This window comes from Grus americana, chromosome 1 (assembly GCF_028858705.1).
Source record: "Grus americana isolate bGruAme1 chromosome 1, bGruAme1.mat, whole genome shotgun sequence".
NCBI classification, from domain to species: domain Eukaryota; kingdom Metazoa; phylum Chordata; class Aves; order Gruiformes; family Gruidae; genus Grus; species Grus americana.
In genome coordinates, this window is record NC_072852.1 from 124,203,754 (window position 1) to 124,217,581 (window position 13,828).

Consider the following 13,828-nt stretch of genomic DNA (forward strand, 5'->3'; position numbering starts at 1 on the left):
AACCTCCTTGATAGTGTATTGTAATCCTTTGGTTTCCATCTGCAGTAGACAGCAAAAAGCAGCATGCATCCCAACTTCAGTTTAAGAAAATAACATTTTGCTTTTTGGTGTACATTTCAGGCAGGACTCAAAATATTGCAGGTGTTAGACTGTGCTGCTGCCAATGTTGACAAAACATCAGTGAAAAAAATCATCTGTCCTTACTACTTGCATATTTTAGTGATTCTCATGCTTTGAGCTAGTGTCATCTGTTGTGTGCATGCTAACTGCAGTGGAAGGTTTTGAAAGCTTGAGGGGAGGCGGGGGGTGGGGCTGAAACCAAAGATTTGCGTATCTCAGCAGGTATGTCTATTAAGGGTAGCACAGAGAGAAACGACCTGTAAAACACATTAAATTATAATTTTAGTTTGTGTGGCTGTTACAAGATGAAGTCATCTTATGCAACTTAACTTGGTTCCTCCGTTTTAAGAAATAAATAGCCTGATCTATTGATAACAGTTTTCATGATCTGTATCTAGAGTTACAGTTGTTCCTCCCTCTATCTGCATCACCTCTGTATTTTAGATCTGTATAATTTGAGCTGCGGAGTGAGTAAAATGGGCTATAGAAATTGTCATGTAGTGAGGATGTGATATATGTTTCCCCAGTGGCAGACGCAACTGTTGAATAGCTTCTTGTCTCATGTGACTCCTTTTCCTGACTGAGAAGAGTGTGATTTTAGTGCTGAGACTGAGGGTGGCCTGAAAGACTTTTGTTACTTAACTTCCAAAGAAGGTTTGAAACTACTGTGTTAGGAAGCATGGAGTTTTGTTTTCTGACTCAGATTAGACAGTATCACCGTGGGCTATTATAACTTTATCTGTAAAATTGCTGTGTTTCATTGCAGCTGTGAGGAAAAAGACAAAAAGCTAACTGCAACCATAATTTATTTGAAAGTTCCTTTCTGTTACTTGGCATGTGGAAGCAATGTTTTCTGCTTAATTGATGAGGGCACCTCTCATAAGTTTTTTAAAATTACCTGAAATTGGAAAATGCAAGCCTTTATTGTGCTGCTGTTGCCATGGAATGTATTTACCTAATGTATTGCCATAACATACACTATGTTGAGGCTGTCTGTGGCTTGAATATGAGAGCGCTAGTTTTTAAAAAGTTGGAAATTTGAGGCTTGTAAATAGCTGAATCTTCAGGTTATGTTTAAAAATCTTTTGATTTCTATTTGAAACTCTAAATTGGTGTATATTTTTAATAGAATGACTTAATTGTGGACATCACTGAATTCTTGTCTTCGGTGCTTTACAGCACCTTTAATTTACTTAAGAGTCTTTGGCATTCCTCATTCTAAGTAGAGAAGGCTCTGTTAAAACCATAGCTAAGTTTCAATATGGCCACAAAGGTTGAGACTGTACAGATGTTTCTTGTACCCTCTCTGTTACAGAACTGAATAAAATGCTTAATTCTTTTGTCCCAGACTTAATATGCAGGAAGCAAATCGCTCAAGTCAGGGTTCTAAAGTGGTAATACATAATGGAAAGAAAACAGTAAGTCATGGTTACGAGAGAGAACGGTAGGAGTGATCACAAGTCTGATCCCTCTTGGCGCTGCAGCTCGTATGCTCCTTTTTGATTTATGATTCCTTCAACTATCTCTCCTTGGCTGCTCAAAGTACGTACACATGTTCAGGTGGATGGGCAAGCTCTCCAGCCCAGACTTGAGGAAACCAGGAAATCTAGAAGTAGCTTCATCAACAGCAAGAAATATTTATATTCATAGAGTTTATGTGAATGAACAGAGGTCAGAGGTCTACCTATAAGCAAGGATATGGTCTTGTCAGGTGTCTCTACACTCTAGTTATCTACCATTCTGTATCAGATTATGTTAAAAGCATTATTTAATGTCTTCAGAAAGGCTTTGTGTGGGGAAAAACAATCAGAATGAAAAGAAGGAGGATCATTTTAACGAAAGCTAAACTCTATTTAGTTTCTAGTAATTTATGGCAATTGTGAATGAAAACAAGTATTGCCAATGGTATTCCAAAGCTGTGGGTTAGGTTTTGAAATGTTTTTAAGTTACCATAAGTTAAAGCTGTTTATACTATTTTAAAGCAATTTACTTTGACAGATGCTAAAAGAGTAAGCAGAGACTTGGAATAAGAAGGTGACACTGGTCTATGTAAAATGGGACTTCTTAATACAATATTACTTTCTGAAATGTGGGGGAAGGATTCTAAGTCAATAGCTGTAGTCCTTCAGATGCCAAATGAAGTCAGTTGAGCCTTTTGCATTTACAGATTTAAATGGTTTTCTATGTATTAGAGTCTTAATTGAACATTTTAAAACTATATGTGGTAACTGTTGGTAAAAGACCAGATACTGAGTAATAGTGGGGTGTGGATTCAGAGAAAATAGCCAGCAGTATGGGGGGATTTCATTGTATGTTAGGAGCAAGGAAAGAGGAAAAAACCTATGGTTTCTTGTATAGTTAGTTCTGTTTGAGCGCATCAGCATAATTCACATGCATATAGTTGTGCTAATAACTATTTTCCTTGTTTGTGAATATTTAGATGGTGATTCATTGACTGGTTTTGGTGTTCATGTTCTGTGTCAGAAATGATCCTGTTTCAAGAAATATCTGCAAGTACGTTGTTTAAAGAGTACAAAAATTGGATTTTAGCTATGGGAGTACAGATTTGGTAGTGTGATGAGTGACATTGTTTGGATCATCTGGTATGTAAAGGAATACCAAAAGCCAGTTATAAAGGTTTGTAAGTGCCCTCAGAGGGACATTTCTCCCTTTTCAGGGGACCTTTTACTTTGAGAATTGTGTTGCTTTGCAATACTGTTGCTCAGAAACCTGTAAACTAACTTTCAGTTCACTGCTTGGATGGAAGAATTTGTCTTTTAAGCTATATGTAAGCATTTATTTCACTCAGTGGGTGAATGTTCACTCAATAGATGAACTTCTGAACAAAGGCTCTTTCCATCCTCAAATTTTCCCTTACGTCTTTTTGAGAAGACTTTAGAATGGATTTCTTTACAACTATCATGTCAGTCATTAAACAAGTAGCAATAAAAAAGGATTGATTTGCCACAACTCTTGCAGTCTTGAAACAATCCTATTCTGTTTTCATAACCTATTAATTTCTCATGTGTGAAAGCTTGACTTACTGTAATTAACTGATTGCATTGTTTGTTGTTGGCATTGGGTGGAAGATTCCATATTTTAAGTCAAGGCACCAAGAGCTTATATCATCTACTTAAAAGAAGCTTCCAAAAATGCATATTGGTAGTGATGGTTTTTAAAAGGTTGCATTGTTCTAACTCTTTGTTTTGGCAAATGCCATCTCCATTTTGAAAAATAACTAGCTTTTTATTAGTTGAGTGCAATACTGCCATCTGTCTGAATTAATTTTAATAAATCTTTTTATCTGTAACTTTTGGAGGGGGTTCTTTAAGTGTCTTAGATGAGAGAAAATTATAAGCTTTTGTGGAATCTCTAAGTATTATAATGGAGGTTGTTTATATCCAGTGATGTCAAATAAGCTCAAAATAAGCCTAGTTTGTTTAAAACAAACAAATAAAACAAAACAGTATGTCCGAAACAGCATGACTTAACAATTCTGTTACTCTTACTGTTGAACTCTAGCTTAGGACTGAAAGCAAGAATGTGTTTCTTGTCTCTATTTCCCTCCCCCACCCCCATTTGGATTGTGCATCAAAATGAAGTCCACTTAAAATTTAATAATAATGTCAGTATATTACACAAGGTTGCTATGAGTATAGCCTTTCTAAAGTGGCAGGGTAAGTGAATATGTCTTTAATATAGGAAAATACAAAACTAATTTGGTGTTCTTTACACTTGTCTGTACTTAAAATGATTAATTTTACATTTAATGGGCAGCAAGGATGAGAGGTATAAGCTTCTGTATAAATATTACACTTGAATGTTGGAATCTAAGCTGTCTTTAGAAATAATGGAATTGTAGCTCAATGCATAAAAAGAGAATGGGTTATTTATTGCTGCTTTCTGTGTTTGTGTGTTTCAGGGGTCCATTCAGCGTTGTGCGGCGATGTATCAACCGGGAAACAGGGCAACAATTCGCTGTAAAGATTGTCGATGTAGCAAAATTCACTTCAAGTCCTGGATTAAGCACAGAAGGTAAGAAAAACAATTAAGCAAATTCTAAGCAGACAGGTTTTTTGATCTGTCAGCCTTTCCTGTGTTTGCTTGCTTTGTAAGATCCTTTCTGTTTTATATTTTGAAGTTTTAACGCAAGGTCTTATATCTCACATTTAACTTGATTTAACTTAGTGCATACATTTCTTGTCTTGAGTAATTTTTACGGCTATTCAGTTGTGATAATACATATTAGAAAGAACAGTAGGTCTATACTATATTTCTGTTTGGATATTTTAATTTTTTTAAGAAAGTAAATTTCTTAAAAATATTAATTCAGAATCAAAAAAACATGCAAAGGAAGTAAAGTAAGAACATATCAGTTTTATTTTGCTAGTCTAGATTTAGCAAGTAATTTGCTATAAAATGGGTGAAAACTTGCGATTAAAGTGTGTGAAATTATGTAAGAACTGTATACATTTTTCATATAGCTAGGATTTTAAAACAATGCTGCAGAACTGCTACAGTGTAAATAAAAGTCTGTAACTCAGCATTTCCTATTTTAGGGTAAAACAGTACGTCTTCTCTGAGTTGAATATGCAACTCGTGTGTGCATAAAGTGCTTCTTTTACACTATATGGAAATGAGCATGATAACTGAAGGACAATCTGTGTTTTCCATGTCTGGTGTATTTTTGCTTGAGACCATATTCTTTTCTACAGTAATGTTTTTTGGGGATTCCATTTGTGCCATCTAAGTCCTTATGAACCCAAGTTCAGCAGCAAAAAAGAGTCAATGACTTTTTTTGGTGATTATAACAAACAGTACTAAGCCTTAATGGGAAGTTTGATTGACAAGGTAAATCTCAGGTCTTGTTTCAGACTGTACTGAAGATTTTAATTTAAATCTACTAATGCCATTGCTAATTTCTTTTTTCCTAGCCCTCCAACAAAATATAAGACACGCTTTCCGCAATACTCAGCTTGTATATAGCCTCATTGTGGTTTTAGCAGGTTATACCTAAACCATCACATTTTGAGCTAGTGTATTTTTACTAAAATGACTTGGTATCTTTTAAAGAAGTTCTGTCTGTATTCTGGTCTTTTTCTGAGCCTTATCCTAACTAATAATGCTAGGACATATTTCCACCTTTAGTGGGGTATTGTTTTCCTCACTCCATGACAGTAAAAGTCAACCTTTTGTGTCCACGGAGAACTTGTTGAAAGGGAGAAATAGTAGACAAAGGAGCAGGGGGGACTCATCAGGAGGAAAAGAAAAGCCAACAGGAATTATAGGTTCACTTAAAAAAATGAAAGATAGCTGTTGATGGTTTGCATTTGCTACCTGGGTCTAAAGAAAAGGCTTGGGAGTATACTAAGAAATTTTGGGGGTTTGATTCCACTTGAGTTATGTTGATATATTTATAATTCAAGCTGACAGGTCATTGAGTTAACATACCATAAACACTTTCTGGAGTTAGTGGGTTTTTTGGGTTTTTTTGTGGCTTTGGTTGTGGGTGGGTTCAGGTTTTTTTTGTTCTTTGTTGGTATTGGGTTTGGGTTTTTTTTAAAGTTTTTAATTCCTATGCATTAGATTCGTAATATTAAGACACATAAGCTGTATAAGTGAATGTGGAGCAAGTCCTATATTCTACATAGGAATCTGAGCCTGTTTTTCATGAACTGTTTCCAACTTGTATACTTTTTATTTTGTTTTTCCTCTGTGTTTTTTTGTGTTTGGTTTGGTTTTGGGTTTTTTGTGGAGCTCTTTTCTATCCAGGTTTTAGGTTTGTGGGGGTTTTTTTCAAAGATTTTATTTTTCTTTTCTAATTTGTTTGGCTTATTTCTGATACACCAGTCCTTAAACACATTCTTGGGGAGCCATGATGGTGGTACTTGCATAAAATAAATGTTAGATAACTTACCTGGGAGGAAGCTGTATTTGTAAATTGTCTTAAACTGTAAGCTGGAACGGAGTGGTAAGATTAATCCTTAGGAATGTTCTTTACCTCCAAGTTTTGCCCTGTGCCAAGAACATTATGGTCTTGAAGTTTATCTTCGTACAACTTTCTACGTCCAGTTTTTCTCTGAGGCACAGGAGTAGGAGAACAGGACATTCTGCACATGAGGGCGCTCATGACAATTCCATTAATTTCACAGACAGGTAGAGTGCTGAGAGGTAAAGGGCCCCATACGCCTTCACGCTGATGATTAAATGACCTTTGTCAGCAGTGTACTCTTCTGGCAAAGGCAGCCAACCCTATAGTAGACTGTTGCAAAAGTGTAGCCGGCAAGTCAAGGGAAGCGATTATTTTCTATCTTCATCTGTGTGAGACCACATCTGGAGCACTGTATGCAGTCTTGATTTCCCCAGTATAAGGAAAATGATGTACTGGCATGAGTCCAGCAGAGAGGGACTGAGAGAACTGGGTTTGTCTAGCCTGAAGAAGAGAAGCTAAGGTGAGATTTAGTCCTGTCTTCAGCTACTTAGAATAAGGGTATAGAGCAGATGGAGCCAAACTCTTCATATAGGCGCACAGTGAAAAGACAAGAGGCCATGCGGACAAGTTGCAACATGGAAAATTCCAGTTAGAGACAAGAAAAAAAAATCACCCTGTGAGTGGTAGAACTTTGCCACAGGTTGCACAGAGAGATACTGGAGAGCATCCTCAGAGATGCTCAGAACTGGGCTGCACGAGGCCCTGAGCTGCCGGATCTACTTCAACCTGCTTTGAGCAAGAGTTTGGAGTAGATGACTTCCAGAGGTTCTTCCCAACCTACACAATTCTGTGATTTTGCGATATTCATATCAACAGTCTACATGTATTCTGTGGTGCAATACAGTTTTAATACTATTTAGGAAGAAAAAATTTGGGCTTAAGAGTGCTGTGCTTAAAAAGTAGTTAAATTAAAACAGGATTTGATACAATGTTCCAATTTTAGTCACTTGAAAACTTTTGATACAATGTTTTACTTTAACCCTGGATTTGATACAATGTTTCAATTTCTTCAACTTGTGAGGCAGTTGGTCATGGAATATGCTTTAAAACGACTGTTCACTAGTCTAAACAATTAAAAAAAGTTATATTGATTTCTTACAATAATGGTGCCCGCCTTACCATAGTAACAAAAGCAATCAAGCTTGAAAATTTGATACTACTCTAGGCTAATCTGTGTTTATCAAGTGGTACTATCATGAACATTTGTGGTATATGATAGAGAAGCCACTAGTATGCAAGGCAAACTTTATCTAGTATAGCATTCTTTCTATAAGGCTCCTCAAAACACGTAGTGTGTATAGACACGGACATCCCAAGTGATTTTTATGTCTGTGTGCATCTCTGCAGTGGTTTGATAATGGGGGGGGGGGAAATAAATGCCATGTAACGATGCCTGACAGCTAACAAATCTAATTTAGGCTAAGTTCTATTGGATTTAAGTATTAGTATTCGTGGTCTTGCATACTGTGTGTCATCAGTCTCTATAGTGTTGTAATTCAACCATATTGATGAAGTATATTGACACTTTGTCCAAGTGGCCACATGATGTACTGGATTAATGTTGGCTATTTTACATGGTGACAGATTCTACTACAGTTCACTATGCTTTCATATCGCAAAGATACAAAAAATGAAAAATATACCTAAGAGAAGCTTGAATATTTTTAGATGGAAAAGAGACTTGTACGGTTCAATTTAGAAGATTCATGTGGAAGAGTACTTGATGTTCTCAGAAGCTAGTTTATTCATTGACGTCTAATAAAAATATCAGTGTAAATAACTTGTTTTCAAATACAGCTCTTAGTTGCTATACTCAGACCTTTTGGTACAGAAAAGTGTAAAAAGCATGTTCCTTATTTCTGAATTTGTTGCAGCTCATACCATACTTTTTACTGTCCATTTATTCTGCTGCATTTTCCTTTTATTTTTCTCTGCATGGCTTGCATATCTTGCTTTTAGTTAGCTGTTCTAACACCAAATGTCTATAAGTGTAAACCCTGTTTCTCAGGAAGAGAATGGTGATCGGTTCCTTACTACTTAGTAAAAGCCAATGTACGTTATTTGTGTGCCTTATCTTAATGTCAAATTGCTCTCTTGTAACATGCTGAGTATTTTTTAAAGCAATTTACAGGGCAGCGCCCTGTCCTTGCAGTGCATGTCTCTTTGAAGTTGGTTTTCAAGATTTAATTCATTGTATGTTAGATTCAGTTATCTGTAATTCATTTTAATAGAAATGTCCTCACAAAGAAGTGATTACCATTACTTCTACAACCTTCTAATAGGCTAGACCTTATTTATTAGGCTTATATATGCATCTGTACAGGTTTGTATGCATGCGAGCCACTGTGTAGCTGAATAGACGAGCTGACAAGGAAAGATTTGGGTTTCCTTTAGAACCCAAACCGGTTCTACTGGAAGCGAGCTATGAAGACAGTCTCTGTAAAATGTTTTGGCTCTGACAAAGAGCAAAATTGTAGCCAAGAAAGAAGAGGTTTTTAATATAACTCTTGGACTACTTGTAGCACTAAGAGGGGCAAGATAATTGAACCAAACTGGTATTGCTGTGGATCATCCATTTTAGGAGAAGAATTCCAAAATTATTTCATTGGGGGAAAAAATGTGAAAGTTGACATCAGTTTGGGATTTTTGTCCAAAGGGGCCCACAGATCTTTCCCCTTACATATTTTCAGGTTGTGAGGGATTGTCTTGCATTTGAGACCTTACTCTTGTTCTGCTTATTTCTTTAAATAGTTTATCCTGGTTGGGTTTGGGGTTTTTTTTGTTTGGTTTTGGGTTTTTTTTACATAGACTTGCATTTTTTAAATCACTTTGTCAGTGCAGTTAATTTGAAAATGTCAGTGTTGAGCTCAAGTCTTTGAGTAAAAAAATATTACAAATCTTTATGTCATTAAATCTTATGATACTATACCATATGTAGACTGGATTTGAAGAAAGAGTGAGTGACTCTTTACCTTTGATTTAGAAACACCAACTTATCTAGAATTTCTGATAGTTGTCAGTTCTTTGTTGTACCATATTTCACAGATCACAGGAAGTTACTTCCTTCTGTGTGGAATTATTGGGCTCACCCCTGAGCTGTTGTGTCCAGTTTGGACTTCACAATTTGAGGGATGCTAAAGAACTGGAAAGGTCCCAGCAAAGGACTATCAAGATAGTCAGGACCCTACAGCACATGATGGGGAAAGAGAGGTTGAGGGAGCTGGGTACGTTTAGCCTGGTAAAGAGAAGGCTAAGAGGATGATGTAATAGTAGTCTACAATTCCTTGAAGAATTACAAAAATGCCAGAGCCAAGTTGTCTTTAACAGTGACAGCTATTGCAAAAAAAAGTAATGGCCAAAAATTGTTGCTTGAAAGGTTCAGATTGAACATGAGGAAAAGCTTATCCAGTGGGAGGCTGGTGCAGCAGGTACAGGTAGCCCGGAGAAGTGATAGGACCTCTCTCCCTGAAGGTTTTCAAGACTCTGCTAGACGAAGGCACAGCTGTCCTGATCTGGTGTTAGCAGTAACCTCACTTTGAGTCAGGGCTGGATCAGATGACCATCAGAGGTCATTTCCCACCAGTATTTCTGTGATTTAGTGAAAATATGAGGAAGGCACCATTCTAGGTTTTCTTTCATTGAAGGTAGAAAATATGAGGATATTTGAGAGAATAATAAAAAAGCTGCGTCAGCTTGACTTTGCTTTTTCTTTTACTATTACTTTAACCCTATGAGAAATCTTATTTTAAGTATTTAGTGATAGTAGTGTTGCAAATACAACTCTAATTTACAGGAGCTTTCTTGAAAATTCATTGAGTGTGTATGTCTCGATACTGAAGAAATTGAGGCATCTGTTTATAGATTGCAAAAATCACATGGTATTAGTGACACCTCTGTTAATAAGAAAATGCACGAATATGGAACTTTGAAGCAAAGATTTTTAAAATATTGGTAGCTGCGGGTCATGGAGTTTATGTGGCTGATCTTTTAAATACGACTATAGTTTCTGTGTACGCTGTACAAACAATGAAGCAGTTTGGGGTAGAAAGGTGGGAAGCACTTGAATTTACCATGTAGCTATGGTAATACAAAATCAAGTATAAATAGAATGCTTTTTGGGGGGGAGGAGGGGGTGTCAAGGTCATGATGCAAGGGACCCGTACTAGAGTTTGTGCCTTGAAGACTGATGCTTAAAACCACTTTTGATATTTGTCATTTCAAGAGTCTACCTTTGTGGGGAATGCATACTTCCTAGCTTGGTGGTTCTACTTCTTTCACACATGTGTAGAACTGTTCCTATTTTGGTAGAGGAAATGTTATCTAAGCCTTTCTCAGAGGTTTGCTGGTTGTAGCTTAATGAAGGATTTGAGTTTCCTTATTTTCCTTTTCTGGAGAAGCCATAGGCTGGTTTGGTTATAAATTCAGTTCAACTAATTTGTACATATAAATTTCGTAAATGTCTAACTGTTTTATAGTTCTGCTATAACTTTCATAAACAAAATGTCATTAGAATTAAATACTTCTGTGCAGAAATATAACATAAGAGATGGAACCAAGCTTTTTTTCCGCTGAAGATGTTTCTACACGTGTTGAAGCATGTTAACCAAATAATAGATACAATAAATCACAGGAATGCGTGAAATCATAACAAGGATTTCTTTTTTAGGACTCTTTTTTTTCTTGCTAGTGGAAGTCAGTTCACTGCAGAAATGGTGCACATGGGTTTTTTGGTTGGAAATACAGAATTCAGTCTTGGGCAACACTTCACATAATATAATTTTTTTAAAAGTATAAAAAACAGGGTTATATTTTTAGGGGCCTTTTTCGGTGTTGTTTCTAGCATGTGCCCAGCTACAGGCTTCCAGTGGGATACTAAGTGTCACTGGTCAAATTATCATTGTTTTGACCTCTTTTGGAGTCCCACATACAAATTTGATTGGTCTAGGGAAGGAAATATGAAGTTCTCTAAGGAAATATGGCCTTTCATCCAGATCATAAGCAAACAGTAATAAAGCAACTATATGATATTATTTTATTTCAAGAACTTAAAATTTCTTGAAATTTGATGGAAGCATATTGAAAGCATGGTTGATGTAGTGCTTTCCCTTTCCATCTTCAGAAGGGAAAACATAGCATGTGAATTTATTACACTCACTTTAAAGCACATAAGAATATTTACTTAATTTTTTATGAACTAATGCTTAAATAGAAAGAAAATTGTTGGGTTTTATGCACTGCAAGCAATTGGTTCTTTATTACTCCTAATCAGTCTCCAAAACAAGGACAGCTTTCTGTACTGCATGACTTCAGTCCCTGGCCTTTAATAGATATCTGCTTTTACTGGATTTACTATAATACTAAACATAAAATGGCTTTGGAGGAGTGTACCTCTTCTCCCTTAATCTTTACTACTTGGCTACTCATTGCTCTGATAATTTTTGTTCATCTTTTCTTGGTTTCACTGTAGTGTCAACATTGTAATAATGACTATTATATTTAGTGGCTGAAACCACTATAGACTAGTTGTGCATTGCCAGATTAGATAGGTCTTTACGTAACATTATCATGAAACTGCTTTTGAGGGCGATATCGTGCAGCTGTGCAGCAAGATTAGTCAACACGTTTCCCAATTTTATAAATGTAAATGGTACCCTTTATAGGTTTCAAAATGCAATTATATGAAGTGTATTTGACTGTCATTTTAAGAATTATTCATAATAATGTGTTAGAATATTAATTTTAAAATGACGTATCTTGAAACTCTTAAAACATACATAATAATAATTAAGTAGTGCTAAACAGAATTTATACAGCAGATAATTTAATAATATAATTTAACTGTTATTTTTGTTATGCAACTGAGTGTGCAGTTGACATGGAGTTTTTAAGAAGTAATCATAATTGATTAAAAACTGCTTCTGAAGTAACATTGCTATAATCTTTTCTCTCACTTGACATCCCACTTCCATATATGTGGAACAAGAAAATATGTTCACATATGTGAACAAGAGAGTAAGACCTATGCAAACAAATCTTGTTATGGAAAGTTTCTTTAAACTTCCTGTCATTTAAGTCAATGAAAGTCAGTGAATATGGTTTGTCACTTAAAAGTTAATTCCTCTTCGTGCATATAAAATAGGGCTTAGTAATGATGTGATTAAAATTTTTTCTGAAATAACTAGTATTGTTAACTATGTGAATCGTGTTGGGTAATACATAATATTGAACCATTTTTCATCTGAAGTCATAAAGGATATTTACTAATTGAGCAAAACTTCTGTACAGACTTGTACTTAGGCATCGCTTTTCCTTAATCTGGACAAAAACTGGTTGGTCCTTTAAATCTGTTGCTTGAATCCCATCTGTACCTGGGAGCTCACAACCATTTAGAATGCAAGTTTCACGGAAAATTAAACTTGCAAATATTTAAAATTCCTAATAGAATTGTTGAATTTAGGAAAAACATTTTCCAATAGTGCTTGTAGTTCAGCATGAATCACAGAACCCAAAAGGTAAGCTGCAGTTGATACTATTTATTCCAAGCAGACTAGAAAAATTATGCCTGCCAGGTAATTGGGACATCCTGTGGTGTACTTGTTTTGTGTTTGGTTTTTTGCTGGTAGTAAGCCTGTCATTGAAGTGTCCATCCCAGTCAGCCACAGTTGCTTCCTTGGTCAGTCACTCTGAATCTGATACTGCTTTCCAAGCCATATCTTCCAAACTGTAATGAGAAAGATTGTAGTTGAACAAGGTTCTAAAAAGCCTTCTATACTAATCCTCTCTCCAGAAAACCAAGGAAAATAAAATATCACACACTTCACTATTATTCAAAAATAAGCTTTAAAATCTCAACTATTTCAATCCTGTCTGTCCTTTTACTAAATATTTAGTTGCATGCATATGGTAGTTTTAAAGTGTGATGACTTATGTGCCTATGTTTGGTTGTTAAATATGTGAAGCATTCAGTAAAGGAAATGTCTAAGAACTCTCTGCGTGTGTCAGTCAGAAACAGGCCTGAAGCACCCAAGAGGATAACTAACGTGTTGTTAAAGTGTTCATTGCCTCCAAGTTTATTTACACAGATGTAGGTCCATTCCATCAAGGCCCAACAGTGCTAATGGACCTGAGAGATATTGTTAGGCCATTCTTGATAATCTTTGAATGATCATGATGATTTGGGGAGGTGCCTAAGGAGTGGAAGAGAGCAAATGTCACTCCTGTCTTCAAGAAGGGCAAGAAGGAGGACCCAGGGAACTAGAGGTCAATCATCTTCACCTCCATTCCTGGGAACATGATCGAGCAACTAATCCTGGAAACTATTTCCAGGCATGTGAAGGACAAGAAGGTTATCAGGAGTAGTCAGCAGGGATTCACCAAGGGGAAGTCATGCTTGACCAACTTGAGAAGCTTCCAAGATGAAACAACTGGCCTGGTAGATGGAGAGCGAGCGATTTTGTCTACCTAGACTTCAAGAAGGCCTTTGACACTGTCTCCCGTAAGATCCTCACAGAGAAGCTGATGGAGTATTGTATTGATGAGCAGACAGCGAGGTGGATTGAAAACTGGCTGAACAGCCTGACCCAGGCAGTGGTGATCGGTGGCCAGTTGGAGGCCAGTAACTACCATTGTACCCCAGGGGTCTATAATGAGTCCAGTCCTCTTCCACATCTTCATTAATGATCTGGGCGGTGTGACAGAGCGTACCGTCAGCAAGTT

The 13,828-nt window shown here is 36.4% G+C and overlaps 1 protein-coding gene across 9 annotated transcripts in view; it reads left to right on the plus strand.

The window, feature by feature from the left end:
• Window positions 1-13,828, plus strand: part of CASK (calcium/calmodulin dependent serine protein kinase) — a 225,369-nt gene that overhangs the window by 54,824 nt on the left and 156,717 nt on the right. For all 9 annotated transcript variants that reach the window (XM_054802304.1, XM_054802342.1, XM_054802297.1 and 6 more), the window contains exon 2: window positions 4,043-4,155. In XM_054802304.1, coding sequence (XP_054658279.1) covers window positions 4,043-4,155 — 113 coding nt within the window. The remainder of the gene's footprint in view (window positions 1-4,042; window positions 4,156-13,828) is intronic.